The sequence below is a fragment of the Pipistrellus kuhlii genome, unplaced genomic scaffold, assembly GCF_014108245.1.
Source record: "Pipistrellus kuhlii isolate mPipKuh1 unplaced genomic scaffold, mPipKuh1.p scaffold_m20_p_2, whole genome shotgun sequence".
Taxonomy (NCBI): Eukaryota; Metazoa; Chordata; class Mammalia; order Chiroptera; family Vespertilionidae; genus Pipistrellus; species Pipistrellus kuhlii.
In genome coordinates this window covers 2,189,555-2,213,618 of record NW_023425515.1, presented here as the reverse complement: position 1 = coordinate 2,213,618, position 24,064 = coordinate 2,189,555, and the positions used below count along the sequence as shown (strand labels likewise).

Genomic DNA, 24,064 nt, shown 5'->3' with positions numbered 1-24,064 from the left:
CACCTTCCTTAGTCCTCTCCGCCCTCCTGTTTTGTCCAGTCCTCCCGGATGAGGGAAAAGGGCTAGGGACAGCCCTGTTGGAGTGGGGAGAGAAAGGGGGTGGGAGGAGAGCATGCAGGAAATGTAAGAGGGTGGAAAGAGAAGGAAGGAGAGAAGAAAAGCCAATTTGATTTGTTGCAGCCACACCTTAGCGCTCTCCAACACACATCCTGCGGCTACCTAAATTCAAACTTAATTAAAATTATACACAATTCAACGCTCAGTGCCTGTCCCACTGGACACACTGCAAGGGTTCAGGTGCCACAGATCCAGAGCAATCGCCTCCATCCTGGAAAGGCCTATTGACAGCGCCCCCTAGCACCGCGCTGTGGGAACTGCACTGATAAGCCAAACTTCCCTGGGGGAACCCAGTGCAGGCAGACCACAGGGAGCTTCCTGTTAAGTGTGAGCGGCCACCCTGCGTGCCCAGGGCTACCCCAGTGTAAATGCATGCCATCTCACTAGCTCCTGGTCATTAGAAAATGGTAAAGCAACAGCCTTCCGAGGAAGGAAGATAAATAAATGAAGCTTCACCAAGCCAGTGCTGTTCAGTGGCTGAGCATTGACCTATGAACCAGAAGGCCACGGTTCAATTCCCTGTCAGGGCACATGCCTGGCTTTCAGGCTCGATCCCCAGCCAATTACTGATTCTCTCTCATCACTGATGTTTCTCTTCTCTCTCTCTCTCTCCCTCTTCCTTCCTCCCTGAAATCAATAAAATATATATATATTTTTTTTAAATAAATCAGCCCTAGCTGGTTTGGCTCAGTGGATAGACCATCGGCCTGTGGACGGGGGGAGGGGGGAGGGGTCCCGGGTTCGATTCTGGCCGGGGGTGCATGCTCAGATTGCAGGCTCAGTCCCTGGTGATCTCCCCGTTCACAGGCCTGCCTTCCTCGCCACGTCCCTCCCCGCTGCTGCTCCTCAGGGCTGCGCTGCTGAGTTTAAGGTGTCTGCAGCCTCCGTGGGAGGCTGTCCTTCCCCATCTGTGGAGGAGGGGAAATAGCACTCCCGGACGCTCTCACAGAAACGCTCAGGCCCCTAAAGGGCGCGCACAGCCTCCACACCAGCCGGATGGACACATGTCACCGCGCGTGCGGGCCAGAGGGACCCCGAGGGGCCGGAGGACCTGCACCCGAGAGAGCGATGACAACCGCTCCTGCCGTCCTGCGGCTCCGAGGCAGCGGCTGTCCTCTGGCGCTGACCCGCCTTCTCCTCACCATCAGCAGCCCACAGGCAGGGCTTCCCGTCCCGGCTCCACGGCTGAGAAAACCGACGTGACATCAAGTCCCAGAGCGAGGGAGCGGGCCAGCTGGCTCTGAGCCCAGGCTGCTCAGGGTTTCGAGCCGGGTCGTGACGTTTGATTTATCAATAGAGGCTATTTCTCTTTCTCTCAGGCCACTCTCAGTGTGTTCATTTAAAAATCGGCTTTAGGGAAGGTAGGGAGATCTGGGGGAGATAAGAGATCAACCGAAGGACTTGTATGCATGCATATAAGTGCAACCAATGGACACAAAACTCTGGGAGGGAGGGCATGTATGGGAGGGAAGGGGGCAAGGGTAAAGATATGTACACAGATAATAATTTAATTTAAAAAATGGTAAAAATAAATAAATAAAAATAAAAACTTAGAAAATTTAAAAAAAAATCGGCTTTACATTTTGAGATTTTCCAGCTCAGTGGTCCCCAACCCGAACTGCCTAGGAAAGGCATCAGAGAGCTTTGGTTAAATGCCAGTTCCCGGGCTCCGTGCAGACCAGTGAAATCAGGGCCTGGGGGGGCGGGTCTTCTGTGGTGACTGACAGGCAGCAGCAGGGAGAGCATCGGCCCTGTCCGCCTCCCACTCGGCTCACGGGCGGGACAACTGAGCCAGAGGCCGGGGACTTGCCCGCAGTCACTCAGCCAGTGAGAGCCAGCGCTCCGCACGCTCAGGCTGACCCTCCAGCCGCCTCCTCTGCCCTGGCCATTGCCACGCTGCACAAAGCTACGTTGATCACCGGAGCCACTCCGCCTCCAGGCTGCCCCTGTGTCCTGCAGAGACCGCTCCGTGCTAACCTCCCAGAGCCCAGACACCAGAGGAAGGGACAGCCCCGGGGGCAGGCGGCCGCCGGAGGCTTTCGGTTGCACGTGTCTACGGGGCTGGGAGCTCGCAATGCTTCTGGAATTGAGAAAATCAGTTTTTGGAAAACATTGGCAATAGCCCTTTCCTTAAAAAAAAAAATAAAAAATCAATCCGTCACCAAAACCGGTGTGGCTCAGTGGATAGAGCATCAGCCTGCGGCCTGAAGGTCCCAGGTTCTGGTCAAGGGCGTGTACCTTGGTTGTGGGGACATCCCCAGTTGGTTGTGGGCACATCCCCAGTTGGGGGTGTGCAGGAGGCAGCTGACCGATGTTTCTCTCTCATTGATGTTTCTAATTCTCTATCCCTCTCCCTTCCTCTCTTTAAAAAAAAATCAATAAAAAACATTTTTTTTAAATCAATGTGTGCTTCCTACAGCTTCCTGCCTGGAAGATTGAGGCTCCCTACGCCGCCACTGGCATCTTCACAGGCAATGACACAAAGTCCTGGCATTTTTAGGGTCTGGGGAGCAGGACCTAAAAGAAGCCGGGCAGGCTCAGCCCCCTCCCGCCAGCTCCCCGAGCCACTAACACTTACATAAAACACACCCCACCCGCCAGCCGCCAGCTGCTCTGGAACCTGGTGAATAATTTAGAAACAAATTACCCTTTTCCAAATGAGCCCAATAAAGTAAGACTCATGGCGGGGGCCCCACAGCGCCCCCTCTGGGAGGCAGAAGGACTCCCGCTGCCCTACCTCAGGCTCCCTTCCCTCGTCCTGGTCTAGGGAGGATTCAGCTGGACAAAAGCCGATGGGGGAGCTGAGTGCCCTCGCCCGCCCCCCACACAGAAACCTTTGCAGGCATCTCAGCTCCTTAATCCATGTCCACAGGCACCTCCATCAGACCGGAGCTTCTGGCTGCATTATTCCTTTTTTAAGATGCGTCGTTTAGACACAGTCTATTTCATTCCATTTGGTGCTGATGGGACTTGTTTTCAATCTGCCTATTCAAAGCCCAGGCCACCCTATATGATAATTAAAGAGCTTAAAGCAAGCCGGGGTGACTGGTCGGAGACAGGGAGGGCTAGGGCTAGGACAGGGGAAGGCGGTGGGAGTTGAACATCCTGAGGGGCCAAGTGCTCAAAAGCCAATCGGGACGTGACAGAAGGATGCCAGAGCCAAGCTGAGCGTCAGAGTAAATAATTTGGGAGCAAAATTACAATGTAATGAATAAAGATGAGTCCACACTACAGCTCTTTTAGGAAAAGGAAGGGAAGTCTTTATTTACAGAGGAATGCCAACTCATAGATACAGAGAAGTGAGGAAACCGGAAAACAGCTCTTTCACAACCAGCAACTGCTTCGGGCAGAGACCTATCGGTGAACGTAAAAGCTATCGTGTGAAAGAATACCGAGAACCAAGGAATTCACACAGTCTCCCAGATGTGTGCTCATCATAAAGGCTAAAGGCACCTTTACAATGAAAAATCTGAGGTCTCCACCTTCACCAAAGGATCAAACTCACTATCAAGGAAAGAGAAAATTGGCCTCATGTGCCCACATAATTTCAGCCATATCTTTTTTTTTAATTTTTTTTAATATGTTTTATTGATTTTTACAGAGAGGAAGGGAGAGAGACAGAGAGCGTCGAGAGAGAAACATCGACCAGCTGCCTCTTGCACACCCTCTACTGGGGATGTGCCCGCAACCAATGTACATGCCCTTGACCAGAATCGAACCCGGGACCTTTCAGTCCGCAGACCGACGCTCTACCACTGAGCCAAACCAGTTTCAGCAATTTCAGCCAGATCTTGACAAAAATGTCTAGCCTAAGTCAAAGTGAGCTGGAAAAAACTCTGGCAAATCTATTGAAGGGCATCTCCCAAAAATGACCTTTCAAACATGTTTATATCAGGAAAGACAAAAAAGGTGGGTGAACGGTTGAAGATGAAAGGAGACTTAAGAATAGCTGACAGTCAATGCTTGGCCTTTGACTGGATATTGGTTTGGGGGGACATAGCTATCAAGGACAAGTGAGGAAATTTGAATATGGACCACACTTTGTGTAATAGTCCTGTATCAATGTTCAATTTCCTGTCTGCCCCTGCAATGGGGATACATACACTGGCCATGTTCTCATGAACCACATGCTGAGGTATTTAGGGGTAAAGTGTCAAAGTCTCCAACTAACTCAAATCACTCAGCAAAAAGAGAAAAAGAAAGAAAAGCGGAGAGAAAGAAGCAAGTGTGGCAAAATGTTAACATTCATTGTGTCTAGGTATTCACCGTCCTGTTCTTGCAACTTTTCTGGGGATTTTTTAATTTTCAAAATAATAAGCTGGAAGGAGAGAAGCAAGCTAGCTGAATTCCAACTTCCTCTTCTCATAGAGTCTTGCTGGGAACTAGCCTAAGTTCCTTTCCATTTTATAAGCTGAAACTAATTTGCCTTGACTTAAAGATCAAAGGGATGCCAACTTCTGTGTCCTTGGCTCTCAGATTCACTGAGGTGCACCAGAATCAGGTCACAAACCTGGCAGCCCTGGTCCCAGGCCCATTGGCAACACCAGCTGGCGCAGGTACCACTGCTCCCCGAGGTGCTGTTCGGCCCCTCTGCTGTCTTCTCCCTGACCTGTATTCACTCATGCTTTCATTTCTGTCGGCCGCCTGGTCTTTGGCATCTGAGCTGGAGACAGAGACAGGGCCCGATGCCCGGGCGACCTTGTGTGGGATTGCACTGGGGTCAGTCCCTGGAGGACACAGTGCCACTCGTTGCTGACCACGGCTGGGCTCTGAATGGCCTTCCACAGCTCACAGGGGCACCATCTCTTACAGGCTGAATTGTGTCTCCCCGTCCCCCCAATCTCCAATCGCCCACCAAATTCATGTTAAAGTACTAACTCCTAGTACTTCAGAATGTGACCTTTTTTGGGAAGAGAGTATAGAAGATACAGTTCAGTTCCGGTGAGGTCAAATTGGACATAGAATGGGCCCTAATCTTATATGACTGGTGTCCTTATTATTAAGAAAGGAAATTTGGACACAGACGAGCACACAGGGAGAATGCCACGTGAAGACAAAAGCAGACATCAGGGTGATGCATCTAGAAGCCAAGGAATGCCAAGGATAGCCAGCAACTACAAGAAGGTAGGGCAGGGAAGAGGGGGTTAGGGGGAAGAGAGGTCTGGAACAGATGCTCCAACCCTGCCCAGCCAGTGTGGCTCAGTGGTTGAGTGTCGACCTATGAACCAAGAGATCGAGATTTGATTCCAGGTCAGGGCACATGCCCAGATCTCAGGTTTGATCCCCAGTAGGGGGTGTGCAGGAGGCAGTGATCAATGATTCTCTCTCATCGCTGATGTTTCTATCTCTCTCTCTCCCTTCCTCTCTGAAACCAATAAAAATATTTTATTGAAGGAACCAATCCTGCTGAGACCTTGACCTCAGACGTCCAGACTCTAGAACTGTGAGACAATCCACTCCTGCTACTTAAGCTACCCACTTACACTTGGTTTCCTCGGCCTCAAGCTACTCCTCCAGCCTCCACGTGGCTGCTCACTCAGGGGAGGGCAGAGCTGACAGGGGAGCGGATTCTGAAGGCAGACTGGCAGGGTCACCTCCCCCCTTTTACTAGCTCTAGGAACGTGGGCAAACTCCACACAACACTGTGTCCCTGTCTCCTCTCCTTTACAACAGAAATAGCAGCCTGCACACAGAGCGTGGTTGTGCAGGTGAGTCTGGTTAATATGTGAGAGGTTTAAAGCAGGTCCTTGCTCGGTAAGTGCTATGTGGTGCTGTTTACTATTGTTATTATTGCTATCATCATCGCCATCATCACCTTGCTTTGGCTATAGCTTTGTTCTAAACTTTGAAAGACCTTAATGGAAGGAGTTTTCATGCTTGGAAAAGCCCTGGCCACCCGGATGACCTGGTACAGCCCAGCACCTCTCTGGGCCTCCCTTTCCCTCCTCTCTGTAAAATGAGAGTGTTCACGTCTCTCTCCACAGACAGAGCAGCGTTGGCAATTTCCGCTCATTCTCGCTGCTTCTCTTATGACCTAGATTCCCCGATGTTTCTCCTGGGCTCTGAGGCCTAGCGAATCAACTACTTCGCAGGCATCTCTTCTTGGATGGCCCCCTCCCTCATGAACACTCTCTGTCCAACACTCAACACCTTCTCTCCCAAACTTCAGTGCCCTCTCTGTGTCTGCAAGTTACCAAGCCTGAAACCCTTGGTATCACCTTATTCTCCTCCTCCTCTTCTTTCCCATACTCACTTACTCACCAGTTCCGTACATCTCGCTCCTTAAATATCTCGTGCAATTATCCCCGTGGCTTTAGGCATTTCCTCTCGCATAGAATACCTACCTGGACCTCCTTGCTTTTGGTTTTACCTGCCTCTAGCCCCACCTGTCCAGACAGCCAGAGCAAGATTTCATTTGTTTATAGCTTTTTAAATATAAGCTATTCCAGAGCCACAGTGCGGAATCTCAGAGGGAAGGCAGAGGTGGGGGGAGAGGGTGGGAAGAGATCAACCAAAGAACTTGTATGCACATTTGCATAACCTGTGGACACAGGGGTGGTGAAGGCCTGAGGTAGGGGGCTAGAAGGGATGAATCGAGGAAAAGGGGGACCTAGGTAATGCTTTCAATAATAAGTATTTTAAAGATGAAACCTTACAATCCCGCTAAGATTGGGAGGAATCAGAGCACCGGGCACCCGCCTCTCATGTTAGAAGAGCTTGTTTCATACAGCACAGAATGGGATAACACAGGAATAAAGATAAAAACTGGAGAAAAACATGGAATTCAAGTATTTATCTCTGAATGTGGTGCTGTTTCATGTTACTAATTGTCGAGATTCTTAATGATGTTTCATCTGTAAGTGGATACTTGAAAGATGGGATTTTAAATCAAGTAACATGCAGGGCCATGAAGCTGACACTCTAAGTAAATTGTCTCCATTCCTACCAGAAATCAAGATCCCTAAACATCAAAATTAGGCAGCAGGGCATCCTATCTAATAAAAGAGTAATATGCAAAATGACTATTACTCCAAGAATCAAGTTGGTAGCACCCATGTGGTCAAAGATAGCGGCCCCCATGTGGACACAAGGTGGCTGCCACAAGATGGTCTGCAAAGGAGGGCAGCTGTGGGCAGTTAGGGTTGATCTGACCAGCAGAGGAGGACAGTTGGGGGTGACCAGGCCTACAGGGGAGGGCAGTTGTGGTTGATCAGGCAAGGAAGGAGGGCAGTTAGGGGCAATTGGGCTGGCAGGGGAGGGAAGGGGGGGACAGGACTGCAAGGAAGGGTAGTTGTAGGCAGTAAGGGTTGACCAGACCAGCAGAGGAGGGCAGTTGGGGAGTCCAGGCCAGGCCTACAGGAAAGGACAGTTGGGGGGACCAGGCCTGCAGGGGAGAGCAGTTGTGGGTGATCAGGCCAGCAGGGAGGGCTGTTAGGGATGACCAGGCCAGCAGAGGAGGACAATTGGGGGAGATCAGGCCTGCAGGGGAGGGCAGTTGGGGGGGCCAGGCCTTCAGGAAGAGCAGTTGCGGGGAGGACCAGGACTGTATTGGGGGGCAATTAGGGGGAATCAGGCCTGCATTAGAGGACAGTTGGGGGGAGTCCAGCCTGCAGAAGAGGACAGTTGGGGGTATCGGGCCTGCAAAGGAGGGCAGTTAGGCATCAATCAGGCTGGCAGGGGAGTATTTAGGGGGTGATCAGGCTGGCAGGCAGAAGCAGTTAGGAGCAATCAGGCAGAGGCAGGAGAGCAGTTGGGAGCCAGCAGTCCTGGATTGTGAGAGGGATGTCTAACCAACCAGGATCAGGATCGGACCTAAACAGGCGGTCGGACATCCCTTAAGAGATCCCAGATTGCAGAGGGTGGGGGCTGGGCTGAGGGACATCCCTCCCCCTGTGCATGAATTTCATGCACCAGGCCTCTAGTATAAAACATAACTATGCAATAATAACCTGCTTCCTGCTTCACATAAAGCAAAGAGTCTTCACTTACCCACGTGAGGCGGAGCCACAGTAAGGTTTATCGTGCGAGAATCGCGGTCCTGCAGCCCCTTCATCTTAGCCACGCAAGTCAGATTCCCACTGCCTCTCGGCGTCAGAGCCAGGATGCTCAGGACACTTGTAGAGTCATCCGGCACCGGAACGGAGTGAAAGCTTGAATCGCTCACGGGAACACCAATCTCCCAGGAAAGTTCTGGGAGCGGGATCCAGCCCCTCGCGCGGCAAGTCACATTACAAGGTTCATCCTCAATGACTACAAGACTGTCAGTGGGAACGAGCAATTCCCCCACAACTAAAGGAGAAAAGAGAAACATTCTGAAGCGATGGCCTCACCTCTCCGTGCTAGGTCTGCTTTCAGTTCTCCTCCAATCCCATTGCAGGAGTACTACCCCTGAAGCCAGAGTGGCCGTGGCTATGGCCGTGGCCATGGCCATGGCCACAGTGGGAAATCTTTATGCAGCTTCTATCTGTGTCTTTCTTTGGGATTTCCAGACCCACAGAAGAAAGTGAGATTGCTCCCCAGAAATAAAATTCCAGAGAAATTAATAAAAATCAAGGCCCAAAACAGTCTAAATTATACAGAAAAGAGAGGACAGAGGTGGCTGCCATGGGGGCTGGACAGTCACTAAAGTTGTCCTGAGCTGCCTGGGAGCCAAAGCAAAAAGGGAAATAACCTTTACTTTCTTTTCATTGTAAGGTGGACACATCATGATCAGTCAGATTCTCTCTCTCTCTCTCTCTCTCTCTCTCTCTCTCTCTCTCTCTCTCTCTTTGAGGGGGCGGGAAAGAGGCAGTCCATCTTTTTAAATATAACTTCCTATGATAGGTCTTAAGATATTTTTCTACTTAAACATTAAATCCAACAGAATTAAAGAAATAACTACCCTCAATCACAATCAGAATATATTGCTCAGATACATTTTTATCAGATAAGTTTTTTAAAGTTCTATAGACACTCTCATGTGCCAGTGTCAATGCTAAATAACCCATCTGAAGGTAACCCTGGTGTGTGCCAATTTCACCAAAATCACCAGAGGTCAACCCAGTAGAGACAGCCTTACTGAAACATAAATGCAATGAAATGTTCCAATTAAATAGTCAAAACTCCCAGCCACATAATATAAGGGAAAGAACATTGGACTAAGAATCAAAACCTCTGCCCACAATCCTGACTTTGCCACGATGTTGGCATTGCCTCGTGCAAGTCACTGAGATTTCCAGGCTGTTTTCTGCCTGTTGAGTGAGATGACTTGACTAGATTAGTGGTTTCCATCCTTATGGCTTTCGTACCTTAAACACTCCTACAGATCCTTAAGCACTCCAAAGACCTTTGTTTATATGGATTATATCTATCAAGACTTACCACGATGGAAATTAGAATTAAACATGTGTTTATTTTTCTTTTGTTAATATATTTTATTGATTTTTTACAGAGAGGAAGGGAGAGGGACAGAGAGCTAAAAACATCAATGAGAGAGAAACATCAATCAGCTGCCTCCTGCACACCCCCTACTGGGGATGCACCCGCAACCAAGGTACATGCCCTTGACCAGAACTGAACCTGGGACCCCTCAGTCCACAGGCCAACCACTATCCACTGAGCCAAACCAGTCAGGGCTGTGTTTATTTTTCAATATTCAAAAATAATAATAATAACCCCTGACATGTTCATAGAGATCAATATATTTTTATTAAAAATGCCTACATCTTTAACCGAAATAATTGAGCAAGAAGAGTGGTACTGTTTTATGTTTATGCAGCTCTCTCAGTCTCTGGATGGACTCTCATCATCTGTTGTGATAGATTGCTTTGTTTGCATTTTACAAAGAAAATCTGACTTCACAGAGATGTGCTGAAGCAATGAGGAGCATGCCTAGGCTTTCCAGATAACCATGGGCATTCTCTGATACTGCACCCAAACTTGACAACTAGTGGCTTCTGGACGGTCAGCTGCGCTGTGGAATCTGAAACTATAAAGAACCCCCTGGTCTGTGATGTTAAAATCTACTGTCCGTCTGGCCCTTTGAATGGCTCCCTTTGCCCTTGGAAACCGCAGGTCCTCTGAGTTACACAACCCTCCCCAGCGTGCAGTCGAGAAGTCCTTGTCCACACCCGAGAAGGAGAGTGGGCGTGCCACCAAATATAGGCACAGAGTTAAATTTTTTAACATTTTCTAATGGTGGTGTGCCTCGTGATTTTTTTCATGAAACAAGTGTGCCTTTGCCCAAAAAAGGTTGAATAACACTGAGATAGATAGATGAGAAATGGTAGATAATAGGTAGATAGATGAGAGATGAGAGATGATAGATAGATAGATAGATAGATAGATAGATAGATAGATAGATATTGATAGTATTGTTATGAAGACACTTGTGACTTCGCAGACCACCCCAAAGAGCCTGGGAGACACCAGGCGGTCCCAGAAAAGACTGAACTGGATCTGCTCTGAAAGCTCCATCTGAGGACTCAAAAATGTTTCATTCCTGGACTCTTCTTTCCTGAATAGTCCCTTGGAGCAAGTAGAGCACCTTTGCTAGTGATAGGACTACTGTACATGTAGCAGTGAGAGGGCACCGGATGGGTCCCTCAAGGCGAAAGGGTTTGTCTTTGTTCTTTTTGACTTGTTCATTGCTTCATTCGGTGGAGAAGTGTAGGTTGGCAGAGACCAGGAGAAACGGTACTGGCTCAGTTAGTTAATAACAGAAGAAATTGGCCCTCAAAACATAAGAGGTCTAGAGTGTGGTGTGTGATGAATGGGTGGACTGGGCAAATGCAGTATCTGAAGAAAGCATTTGCTTTTTCTGTGTATATTTGTGACTCAACTTTCCCATTGGCTTTCATGACCTTTTATAGAAGGTGATAGAACATTTTACATAGATGTTTGCATGACTCGATATGAAGTTATATATGTTGATACTTGAAGAGAACAACATGATAACGTTAGATAACTTACTTTCAAGATAAATTGGATGCTTCCTCTTTTTATCAAAATTCTTGAAAGAGACCCTGTTCTCACAGAGCATTATCCCTCTGAGAAGAAGGTACCATTCAGACCAGTGGAACCAGGCTCAAAGGAACAAGTTCAGTTCTATTCTACGGGGTCAGAGGGGAAGACTTTAACTTCCCAAGACACTCATTCTTCTATTTGTTTTCAAACTAAAAGCTACAGTAATTATTAACTTGTAAAACTGCATGCCTGAAGACACTTTATAGATGTACAGCTTTGAGAAGAGATGCTATAAATCCACATAGACATATGCATTGGATATGCCAAACACACAGTAGTAATAGGTCACTTCTTGGTCCTGTTTCCTTGACCCAGGAGTGCTCCCTTCTCTCTCTTGTCCCCATGTTGCATCTCCAGACCTTTGAGGCACATCACCAATGGCCCCTTCAAGTCCTCCTTGAAGACTACCAATTCTCTCACCTCCTTCCCAATTCAAACATGAGTTATCTCCCCGCCAATGTACTTGCCAGTGTCTGCATGCACCACTGTGGTTCATGCACTTGCATGAGACTCTTTTCTCCTAAGGGCCTCGCGGGTAGACTGTGTCTTACTTAGTCTGTTCACCTCTGAATCCCCCTTAAATGTCTAACATGATGGCAAGCTCCTACTGGGGATGCAATAAATAATAGCAAATGGTCCTAGCCAGTATGGATCAGTGGATAGAGCATCTGACTGTAGCCAGGGGATCCTGGGTTCAAATCTGGTTAAGGGCACCTACCTTAGTTGCAGGATCCTACCTGGCCAGCTTATGAAAAAGGCAACTAATCAATGTGTTTCTCTCACATTGATGTTTCCCTCTGTCTTTCCCTCCCTATTCCAATCTCCTTAAAAATTAATGGAAAAAAATATCCTCAGAATCATTTAAAAAAAAATAATCTATACTAATAAGAAAGATGCAAATTGATCATACCTTTGCAACGCCCACCAGCCAATCAGGAGTGGGTATGCAAATTAACCCAACAAAGATGGTGGGTTTGATTTGCATATGTAGGCACCAACTGGCCAAGAATGGGGCAGGACGCTTGTGTTGTCGCCATGGCAATTACACAGGCATTCTGCACCGCCCCGGCCACTCAGGGCCTCTGGGCAGCATGGGAAGGTGGGGCCAGAGCAGAAAGGCAGCTCTGGGGCAGAATGGAAAGGCGATGCTGGCAGCCAGGGAAAGGAAGGCCCACTCTTGCATGAATCTTCAGGCTTCTAGTAATAAAAGTAATAGCGAATGACTATCTGGAGATTGCAATGAGCCTGTTGCTGTTCTAAAGACTTTACATAGACGATCCTCATCTGATCTCACAACATCCTTATGATGAGGAAACTAAGGCACCAGGTCACGAAGTGGCATGCCCACGGTCCCACAGCTAATGGGTAATAAAGCTGCAACTTGAACCTGGCAATGGGGCACCCGAGTCTGCACTGCTGACCACTAGCCCACCCTGGTTCTGGAGTCTTCAGACTGTCCCATTATTCCATCCTCTGATCCTCACAGTCAACTTGCGAAGTGGGCAGAGTCCTGTCCCAATTTTAAAGGTGAAGAAATTGAGCCAATTCAGCAGTCACTAGGGTGGGTAACTGATGGAAGAAACACCAGAACCTGTATCTTTGATTCCTTCTCAGTGTTCTTTCTCTTATACCACAAAGTACTGTAATGAGAATCTGGTCATGCAAAGTAGTCTGGGCATCCAGTACCCTCACTGAGTCAACAAATGCCACAAAATGACAAAATATCAGTGTGCCCCTAATTAAACCACATGAAATTAAAGTCACACAAAGAGACCACAGTTTGGCTAAATTTAAAAATGCAAGTAGAAATAGGTAAACATGTATCTGCACCAAATGTTCCCCATTTGATTTGATAGCAGCATCAGTGCAGACCAAATCTTTGTGAGTTTCTCCCTGACAAGCAAATAAATACCAGGAAACATAAGAAAAATGTCAGACACAATGTGGTCTGTTGTTAAAAAATGCTGCCATAGAAAGTTGACGCTGCTGGCTCCAGTGCATCTAGAAAGAGTATAGAATTGCATTTTTAAAGAATATAAAGGGATTAAACTTTGATAAATATGTTCCGAATCCTTATAAATCATCTTTTTTTATTTTTCACTATGGAGCATGATCTTCAGTACCTAGAAATTAACTTTGAAGATAAACATTAAGTTACCACCCTAGTGGTTTGGCTCAGTGGATAGAGCGTCAGCCTGTGGACTGAAGAGTCCTGGGTTCAATTCCAATCAAGGCCACATGCCCAGGTTGTGGACTCAATCCCCAGTAGGGGGCGTGGCAGGAGGCAGATGATCAATGATTCTCTCTCATCATTGATGTTATTATCTCTCCCTCTCCCTTCCTCTCTGAAACCAATAAAAAAATTTTAAGAGGCACTGGAAGTACCTCTTTAAAAAATTAAGTTATCCATTATTATAAATTTTGTTTTCTCTTTTTTCTCTAAAATCCTTGACACACCTTTATCTATAAAAACCACTGGGGGTGAAGAGGGGCAATAAATTGGGGAATTAAGCTAGAAAAAGGAAAAAGTTAAGCATGATTCAAAATTGATAAAGGTGTCAAAGAGGGGGAAAGTAAAAAATAATGATGTAGGCAAAGAAATAGGGGCTAAGCATATGAAAGACTGGAGTCAGGCAATGATTGCCACCTCACTCTACCTCACAGACAAGGGACCACCTGGCCCCAGAAGACCTACAGGATATAATTCCAGAAAAGCTAGTAGGTACCAACATGGATGAGATGGGAAGTGACAAAACCTTCTTTAAGAGTCTTAATCAGCCGAAACCGGTTTGGCTCAATGGATAGAGCATCGGCTTGGGGACTGAAGGGACCTGGGTTCGATTCCAGTCAAGGGCATGTACCTTGGTTGCGGGCACATCCCCAGTAGGGGGTGTGCAAGAGGCAGCTGATCGATGACTCTCTCTCATCTATGTTTCTAGCTCTCTATCTCTCTCCCTTCCTCTCTGTACAAAAATCAATAAAACATTTTTTTTAATGAAAAAAAAGTCTTAATCATAGAAACGGGAAGAAGAGATGGAAGGAAGAGAAGGAGACAAACAGAAAGGAAGAAAGTAGAGAAGCCGTGAGGAAGGCAGGAGAGAAATAAACAACACAACAACAAACACTCATCAGGTCAAAAGAATTCTCAGGGTAACACTAACTGATGACTAACTATATATTTACATATATATATATATATATATATATATATATATATATATAGATATAGATATAGATATATTAAAGGGGGCCATAGCAGATTGGATCAATGGATAGAGCATCACCCACAGATTGAAGAGTCCCAGGTTCTATTCTGGTCAAGGGCACATATCGTGCAGGAGAAAACCAACCGATGTGTCTCACATCGATGTTTCTCTCTGACTCTCCCTCTCCCTTCCACTCTCTCTAAAAACCAATGGGAAAATATCCTCAGTGAGGATTAACAACAACAACAGAAAGAGAAAGGGAGAGGGGAGGGAAGTGACAAATATGAGAACACATTCATCGGTTCAGAGCACTCAGTGTCACACCACCAAAGCACTCGGTGCCTCGTCGGTCACCACCTATGGCATGCCCTTCAGCAGGTCCCTTCCCCTTCTCCGACACTGAACCCAAGGAACGCCCCGCGCGCCTCTGAGTCCCCCGCACGCAGGCGCACCTTGGACGGAAAGGAAGGCGAAGCCCTCGCGGCCACTGTTCTGGAGGCTGCACTTGATGCGCCCCGCGTCGCTGAGCTGCACGTCGTGGATGATCATCTCGGAGGTGAAGTCGCCGCCCTCCGTGTAGTTCTCCGAGGTGAAGCGGTTGCTGGTGATGATGACCTGCGTGGGCGTGATGCTCAGGACCACCGTGCCGTTCAGGGCCCACATGAGGAGGCTCCAGCCCTGGGAGACGGTGCAGTTGAAGCGGGCCTCCTGGCCCGCCCGCACGGTGGCGTTCTTGGGCCCTTCTATGATCTGGTAGCCGGATCCAAAGGCTAAAAGACACCCGGGCTTCAAGTAAGGGATGCATCGACACAGACCAGCTGTAGAGTGCAACCCTTCTGCACACAGGTTGTGAGCCCTGCGTGACTGTCCTAGGGCTCAGATCCCAGGTCTTCCTGGCCCCAACTCCAGGTCTCCCCGGACGATCAGGAGCTCCCAGCAGACAGGATGCCACTCCGTCCCTCCTTCCCACGGCCCTCTCCTCGCTCCACAGTCCTCAGCACCCCAGCTGGGTTGGCAGTGAGGGAGCACTGCCCCTCCTCCTCTTCCTGCAGATGTGACCGCAGGTATCTGACCCCAGCGTGGCCCAGGGAGCCACCACTAGCCCCGCTCTGTCGCTGTAGGAAGTTGTTCAGCCTCACTGTGAAATGAGCATTTTCCCTCTCGGTGAAATGAGGGGGACCTTCTCCCAGGGCTGTGAGGGGACAGTGGGGTACCTCATCTTCACAAAGAGGATGGGGACCCTCACATGCTGTGATCATGGCTCATGCCTTCCCCTGCACGCTGAGACACCCCACACACACACACACACACACAGTGGCTAGAGGATGGACAAGGTTTTGAAGGGAGGAATACAGCTGGAGATGAAATTTGGGTCGTGCATACACTGTCATGGGAAATTCATCTTGAAGTATCAACAAGATGGTAGTCACTGGGGCCTCTCCTCCTCCTAAGGACTAGACGAGACAGAGAGGGATAATGGGTAGAAAGGTGAGGGAGTTAGATGCCCTCATGAGAACGCCCCTGTGTGCATGGGGCAGCCCCTCAGAAAGCCTCCTCGCATCTAGTTGAGTTTAAAACCCCACACTCTGGAGTGGGGGACCACAGACTCCAGAATGAACAGCCGCCTCACCCGACAGTCACCTCCACACCCCACGCTCCTCAGGGGCAAAACAGGGACGCTAGTGCCTCTGGGACTTATGTCAAGGACCAAATAGGATGATCCGTGTAAACCCTTCACATCACCCGCAGTCACTCAGTGGGCAGTCACTGTCACATGACCTGCAAGCCGGGGTCACGTGGACCCACAAGATGAGCCAAGAAAATCAGAGACTCAAGTAGCGCTGCTTCCATCACACCTTTCCCACCATCCTGCCCTCCCAGCACCAGCTGTAAGGCGATTCTAAAAGAATCTCCTGACAGCCCTAAAGGTTTCTGGGAGGAAAGCACACCGCTGGGCACCCACTGACACAGCAACACTTCGCCTGCATTCCCAGAATGCACTGCGGGGATGCACCACAGGAATGGGTCAAGGGCAGACAATGAACCACTGCCCAGACAGGGTCTGAGGCCAACAGGACGGGTTGGGGCGGCAGCCAGGGCCGGGGTGGGACCTCACTGAGTGGAGGTGAACGGTACTATAACTAGGGCTGCTCCTGTGCTGGGTGACCTGGCGCTGTTCCCTGTTCTTTGCTGTACCTCCGGGCAGGAGAGCAAGAGAAAATGTGACTTAAATAGCAGCTCAGCTGGGATCCTCTCCCGCTGGTGCCAGGCTGAACCTTTCACTCCACACACGGGGACCTCCACAGCCCTCAAGTGCCCTGCCGGCTGCACCTGTGACCAAGAAGGCCCAAGGCGGCCTAGCTTCCTCTGCAGCTAGGGAGGTGAGGGGGGGGAGAGGGAGCGGGGAGGGCCTGCACCAAATGGGAACTCCCCGAGTTTGAACTTGACCCTTAAGTTAAACAGGAGGTGACAGACCTTAAGCACAGAGTTGCCCTGGCCACGCAGGCCCGCCTCTGGGCTCCCACCACAGGTAACGCCCTCCAGCTCCCCCTCGTGACTCAGAAGCCGCCCTTCTGGAAGAGCGGGGTCCTGGGGCCGCGTTCCTCTCTCCTGCACCCCATCAGCTGGTGGTGTGCGTGACCCCGTCCCACCCAGAGCAAATATGAGCAAACTATAAATAAGACCTTTAATCAAAGTCACCTGCCTCAGCACACAGCTCCCTCCCCTTTGCTCCCTTTCCCTGAGTGGAGCAAAAGGGCAAGGGAGGGGAGAGCCATGGGGACCATCAATGCCCCCCTCCCAGGTGCCTCCTTGCGCTAGCCACAGTGGTCACCCAACACCAGGTCCTCCCCTACCCCCAGGGACTTATTCTATCCTATGCAATATACTGATTCGTGCTGGCACTCTCAGATTCCCCAAACCCTTCCCAGCCTGCCCCTCACCCTCTCCCCCACCCCTTGCTCTCCCTTCTCTCTTTCTCTCTCTTTCTTTTCCTCTCTCTCTCTCTCTCCCTCCTACCCTTCCTCCCCCACCCCACCGACCCTAGCCCATTTGGCTCAATGGATAGTGTCGGCCTGTGGACTAAAGAGTCCCAGGTTCGATTCCAGTCAATGGCATGTGCCTGGGTTGCAGTCTCCATCCCCAGTAGGGGGCATGTAGGAGACAGTCGATCCATGATTCGCTCTCTGTCATTGATGTTCCTCTCTCTCCCTTTCTCTTCCTCTCTGAATTCGATAAAAATATATTTTTTTTTAAAAAGCAACTTATCTAGCCATCTGAAACAGAGTTCATTTACACTAATAAAAGGGTAACATGCCAATTAGACTGGACGTCTTCAGGACGCCTTCCGGACAAAGCCGCTGTGGCTGCTGCTGCTGCTGTGAGGGCCCGGCCAGGGCTCAGGCATCCGCAGCGGCCGGCAGGAGCAGCAGCAGCAGCGCAATGGGGGCCTCACCTTCCCCTGGTCAGCGGGTCGCCTCCCGCAGAGGGAGGCCAGAGGCAGCAGCGGAGGGGGTGGGGGGGGTGATGGGGGGTGCCTTCCCAGATGGGCCAGTCACCTCCTGCAGAAATGGGCCTAAGCTGTCAGTAGGACATCCCCTGAGGGCTCCTGGACTGTGAGAGGGGGCAGGCTGGCTGAGGCCCTTCTTCTTCCCCCCTCTTCCCCCCTCCCCGCCCCACCCTGTCCCCCCCGCCCCGCCCCCACAGTGCACAAGTGTTCATGCACCAGACCTCTAGGATGCATATAAGTCCAAAACCAGCAGGACATACTCTGCAGTTAGACATTAGGACAGTGGTCACTTTGGGGAGTGGGAGGGCTGGAAGACTCATCCAGTTGGGTGTCCGTGACTATGCAGGTCCCCGGGTTAAATTCTCCACCTCCAGGCCTCAAATCCCCTGCATACGGAGCATAGCACGCCACCCCCGAGGACAGCAAATTCCCACCTCCCCCAGGAGAGAAAACTCCACCAGAAACAAGACCAGCACACCTGAGCGACGGCCTGTCCACCAGCGGAGCCCCAGCAGAGCTGGGGCGGGGACGGGGGGGCGGGGGGGCCGCAACCCCACCTGCTCTGAGACCCCGAGGTCCGCACACCTCAGCTCTGCGAGTCAGTCTGACGCCCCTGGGCCCCTCCCACCTCCCCTGGGAGAAGTCCAGACAGAAACACCAGATGGGGGACATCTCCCAGGAGCGATGGCCGTGGAGCGGTCCCGGGGGCACATGCCAGGAGGTGAACCCAATGAAGAGAACTGCCCAGGAGCTGAGTCAGTGCAGCAGGAAGTGCCCCCCCGGAGGCCCCCCCAAGAGGGAAGGGGCGTGGTGGGAGGGGCCCAGAAACAACCCCGGCAGCCACACCTGCCAGCGCCGGGGCCTCCCCGGGTTCCCCCTCCATGTGGGAGCCGTGGGACCGCCCGCCACACTCGCGTGACCTACCTGCTAGGCCAGCCACCACGACCAGCGCGGCCAGGACCCCTTTGCAGCTGCCGTCCATCCTGGCATCTCCTCACCTGGGGGAGAAGCAGGCAGGCAGGTGAGCGGGAGCGGGGACAGGCTGCGCGCGCAGAGCCCGGCCAGCCCCGGGTCCGAGGACGCAGGGGTCAGCACTCCTGGGGTGGCCCGTGGACCGGCCTCACCCACGACCTTGTTAGAAAGCCAGGCGCATGGGGCCACCCCACACCCGCCAGGCCGGCGACGCCAGCGCTGAGCCCGCAGCCTAAGCAACGTCCTTCTCCGGCCTGTGCTCAAGTCTGAGGACCCCTGTGTCCGTGACCTTACCCCAGGCCCAGGATGCATTTCGGGGGGCCCTGGGACACCTGGCCACTGAGCTGCTGACCGCGGTGTGACAGCCTGGACTTACAGCAATTGGCTGCAACCAGGACGCTTGGGTCACTGAGCGAGGAAATGCCTGCGCACGACCCGTTTTCATGACCCAAAGGGGAAGCAGGGGCAGGAGGGAGAGCAGACCAGAAGCCTGTGGGAAGGCAGCAGGCGGCGCAGAGACACACAAGAGGGGTGTGTGTGCGGGAGGAGTGCGGGGTGGGCTGGCCAGCACGTCCCTCAGGGAGGCCCACCCCGGGGGAACCTCACAGGAGCTTCCCGGGCAGAGAAGCAGCAGGTGCCAAGGCCCTGGGGTGGGTGGTGACGGGCACACTGGAGGAACTGGGGTGGGTGGTGACGGGCACACTGGAGGAACTGCAGCGAGGGCGCTGGGGCTGGGGCTGGGGCAGGGGAGGGGGGAAAGGGGAGAAGTCAGAGGTCAAGAGGCGACAGAGTGAGGTCTTCCCCCCCGGCAGCATGCGGGGATCCGCCACGTGCACCTCTCGGCCCTCCCTCCCAGCCCTTTGCTCTTGCCCACCCACCATCGCTGCATCTGCTTCTCCTCATTCTTCCCTTCTCCCCACGACGGGCCTGCCCAAGGCAGCCACCAGCACTGCTGGGTCTCCCGGAGGCAGGCAGGGCCACATCACCCCCGGACATGTCACGAACTGTCTACAAATCAACAAGACCAGAGCCACTCCCCGGAACCCGGGAAAGTCTCCGCGGCACGTTCCTCCACCCGCTCCAGGTGGAGCAGGGCCCCGGGGCTCACCCCGATCTCACCGCTGTGCTGGGCAGCCACACGTCCCCGAGGACATGGGGGGCGGCTCCAGCAGAGCCCCGTGGGGACTTTTGCGTGTGCGACACCCCGGCCAGGGCTCCGGTCCCGTTCCTTACAGGCCGAGGGGACAGGCTCACGGCAGAAATACAAGCCCTGAACTGGCACCCTGGCACCGGGGGAACATGCCTCCCTCACGGCGCTGAGTGAGACAGCAGCAGCGACACTCAGGCCGTGACCACGTGTCACACGTGCGTGTTGTACTGTGTAGTCACAGCCCATGAGAAGGAACATGGGACCACGTGCTACATGTATATGTGATCCTGGGTAGCCACAGCACATAAAAAGGAACATGGGACCACATGCTACATGTATGTGTGGTGCTGGGTAGTCACAGCCCATGAGAAGGAACATGGGACCACATGCTACCTGTATGTGTGGTGCTGGGTAGCCACCGCCCATGAGGAGAAACATGGGATCACATGCTACATGTGTGTGTGGTGCTGGGTAGTCACAGCCCATGAGAAGGAACATGAGACCACATGCTGCATGTATGTTTGGTGCTGGGTAGTCACAGCCGATGAGAAGTAACATAGACCATATGCTACATGTATGTGTGGTGCTGGGTAGTCACAGCCCATGATAAGTAACATAGACCACATGCTACATGTATGTGTGGTGCTGGGTAGTCACAGCCTGTGAGAAGGAACATGGGTCCGTATGTTACATGTGAGCGTGGTGCTGGGTAGTCACAGCCCATGAAAAGAGCACAGGCTTCCGCCCCATTTCTGACGTCTCTGGGAAGCAGGTGTCAGAAGGTGCATGACCTTAACCTCTCCTGTCGGGGCATGAGGCTCAGTGTCTGGGCTGGAGCTTCCCGTGTGGAACTCGCCCCTTGCCGTGATCTGAACTGGATTCAGCAAAAACCCACCCCCCGACACTTCGCCTGGCAGCAGCTGTGCGCACAGCAAGCCAAACTGCAGCCCTGGAGGCCGGCTCAACAACCCAACCAAAGCACCTGTTGCCAGTTTCAGCGAGCGCACCTCCCACGGCCATCAGCACCAACCATCTATTATATTATAGAATGCTGGGCCGCGCAGAGGAAGAGGGAGAGGGAGAAACCCAGCCCGGGCCCGCAGGTCGCACAGCCTCCCCAGAGCATAGACGCGCAGTGCACCCCGCGCCCCGAAGCCCAGGCCACAGCGAGAGGTCACCGGCAAACGCTCCCGTCACTGATCAGCGGTCAGGCCGCCCACGGGAACGATGACAGCTTATCAGTGCCTCGCCCGCCACCGCCCCACGTTCTCTGTCCAGGGCTCCCCTTCGGAGGAGCCGGGCAGAGCCAGGACGGGGTGTTGGGTCGGGAGAGCACAGACGAGGGTCTGTGAGGGTGTGTGAGACAGTGAAACGCGGGTTAGGTCAGAGGGTGTGGCAGGAGGGCCTGTCATAAAGCTGATTCCAGTGTAAACTGAAACCAGACCAGCCTCAGTGCTCGGAGACCGGTGCCCAGTCATTGCATGTTACTATCTCTGTGGAGCAGTTTGACGGCCCCTGGATTTTAAGTTCTCATTCATCTCACTGGGGAAGACTTGAATTACCTGCCTTTAGTGGAAATTTTTCAAAGTCTTCTTGGAAGTCTTAAAGCTCATTAGATTGTACTCAATAGGCAGGATTTAACCCCCAACCCATTCCCGAAAGCCCCAAGGAGTCCCGAACACTCCAACCATCGGACGCCCCCAGAGAGGCCCTCAGGAAGAAACCTGCCGAATCTGACCCTGTCCCTTCACCGCCCCACCCCCAAACGCCTACCCCCGGGCCCTCGGCCAGAGCCTGCTACCAGAACACCCAAAGTCCCTCTCTGCCAGCAGCAGCCTCGCGCCCCGGAAGGACGAAGCGCTTTGCTTGGTGCGTGAGAACTAAATGGCTTGGTGCAAACCACCGTGCCTGCGAGAGGGTGCCCACGCCCCTGGACCCCAGTCCCCCTGGCTCTGCGTGCCCCGCACTGGGGGTGCTGAGGCTCCTGGGTTTGGGCAGATGTTTTCCCCAGAGGTGTCACAGCCCTTGGAGCAGCCTAATTCCTTTTGTGATCCCGAAGCCGGAAAGACCACACACGCCTGGCAGACCGAGGGCAGCTTCACAACTGCACGTCTCCTGCCCACAGGCCCTTCATCAAACGCCAGGGCGTGTGTGTGGGCACACGGGAGTCACGGTAATTTTCCGGGGACCTCCCCGGCCCTGGCCCCCGCTCTCTCTCAGCACATCCCTGCAAGCCGAGCTGGGGCAGGGACGCCCTCTTGATTAGACATCGTCTCAAATTCCTTCACCCTCAGAGCCGCCGCCTTTCAATGTTTAACTCCGAGGGAGAGGGAGCCAGGACAGGTTCGGATCGCCCAGCACTGTCCCTGGCAGAACAGCTGGTCCTGCCGCCTGGAGGGCCCAGCGCCTGAGCCAGGCCGCTGCACCTGCCCTGGACCCCACGGCCGCCTCACCTCCGCAGGTGGATCTCCCCTCCAGGCTCCCGCGGCCGTCCTGGCCCCCGTCCTCTCTCCGCACAAACACAGGAACGATTCAATCAGCCGCAGAGAACCCTGACCCGGCCCGGCCCTGAGCAGGAAGTTCCTCACCGAAGGGCTGTCACGTCACCGGCCAGGCCCTGGACGCAGAGGCAGCCTCCGCCAGCCGCGGGCCCCGGCTCCCCGAAGGTGCGGGCGTGCCAGCATGTTTCCTGGTAATCATTAGCCAGCCCCCCCCCGGCGGCAGCCCAGGAAGTCCGGCCCAGGAATGCCAGGGCCCGGGGCCGCACGGACCTCAGCTCGGCTCAGCCTGCAGGGCCCGCTCCTCCCCGGGGCCTTTCCGAGTCCCGCAGAGCCCAGACTGTCGGGGCGGCCGTCCTCCTCCAGCACGGGCCGCAGGCTGCCAGGCCCTGCCACCGCCCAGGACGCAGCCCAGCCAACCTCGCGCCCTGTGGCCTCTGGCACGGCCAGGGACTGGTGCAGCCGGTTCCCTCCGGCACCTCCACACGCACAAGAACGGGCTCTTTGTGGAAGGAAAACAAGGGAGTCCTTGGGGTGCAGAGCCCTGGCCGGGGGCCACCTGGAGGAGTGAATCAGTTTCCTGTGAGCGTCGGCTCCGAGCTGTTATGGAGGAAGTGTGCCGGGCCTCCCAGGCCCACGCCCAGCCCCTCAGGTGGAAACAAAGGAACTTGGCCGTCCCGAGCCTCGTGACAGTTTCTGGAAAAAGCCATCGCCCTAAGGCCCGGTGCGCAGCCCCACAGTGAAGTGTCCTCTCGTACGTGGTTCTTTCTCGGTACCTGGTGTGTCTTCCCATTACATTTCTGTAGTATTTTTTTATCTTGATTTCAGAGAGGAAGGAAGAGGGAGAGAGAGAGAGAAAAATCAATAATAAGAGAGCATCATGGATCAGCTGCCTCCTGCACACCCCACGCTGGGGATGTGCCCTGACTGGGAATCGAACCCTGACCTCCTGGTCCATAGATTGATGCTCAACCCTGAGCCACACCCACTGGGCTCCCCCATTACATTTTTTTTTAATTTCTTTATTGATTACGGTGTTATATATGTGTCCTTATTTCCCCATTACTGACCTCATCTCCCCCCCCCCCCCCCCCGCCATGCCCTCATCCCCCTGGGGTTTGTGTCCATTGGTTAGGCTTATATGCATGCATACAAGTCCTTTGGTTGATCTCTCCCCCTCGTCCCCACCGTCCCCTGCCTTCCCTCTGAGGTTTGACGGTCCTCATTACATTTTAATCTTGTGAGGGACTCAGGGTCAAGGGCGGCTACACAGATACAGGTACCAACAGAAATGAGGATCGTGTGTTCAGAATGAGACCCTGAAGTAAGTAAGTGGGAACTGCTGCCTCTTCTGGTCAAAGGAGATCTGAATACGGCAGCCCAAAACAGTCACTTGGCAGAAAGATTATTTTAAGCTGAAGACATTTGAGATTCAACAGATGAAGGGAAAGCAGCGCCTCAGAGCAGCGATTGTGGGCCCGGGGGCTGCCATAATTCTTCTTCTCCCAGAAGGGGAGCACAGACCCACTGCACTCCCTTCTCCTGGGAGTTTATGATCCTAAAGACGGAAAGACCACACGTGCCTATTAGACAAACATTCCCACTTTAC

The 24,064-nt window shown here is 52.5% G+C and overlaps 1 protein-coding gene across 2 annotated transcripts in view; it reads right to left on the bottom strand.

The window, feature by feature from the left end:
- The window catches only part of IGSF5 (immunoglobulin superfamily member 5), a 37,590-nt gene extending 14,855 nt beyond the window's left edge, over window positions 1-22,735 (bottom strand). The window contains exons 1-4 of one of the 2 annotated variants that reach the window (XM_045585254.1): window positions 22,411-22,735; window positions 18,760-18,833; window positions 14,780-15,097; window positions 8,107-8,406 (exon numbers count right to left, since the gene is read on the bottom strand). In XM_045585254.1, coding sequence (XP_045441210.1) covers window positions 8,107-8,406; window positions 14,780-15,097; window positions 18,760-18,817 — 676 coding nt within the window. In that variant the 5' untranslated portion in view covers window positions 18,818-18,833; window positions 22,411-22,735. The remainder of the gene's footprint in view (window positions 1-8,106; window positions 8,407-14,779; window positions 15,098-18,759; window positions 18,834-22,410) is intronic. The other variant, XM_045585255.1, reaches the window with a different exon arrangement.
- Window positions 22,736-24,064: the final 1,329 nt, after the last annotated feature.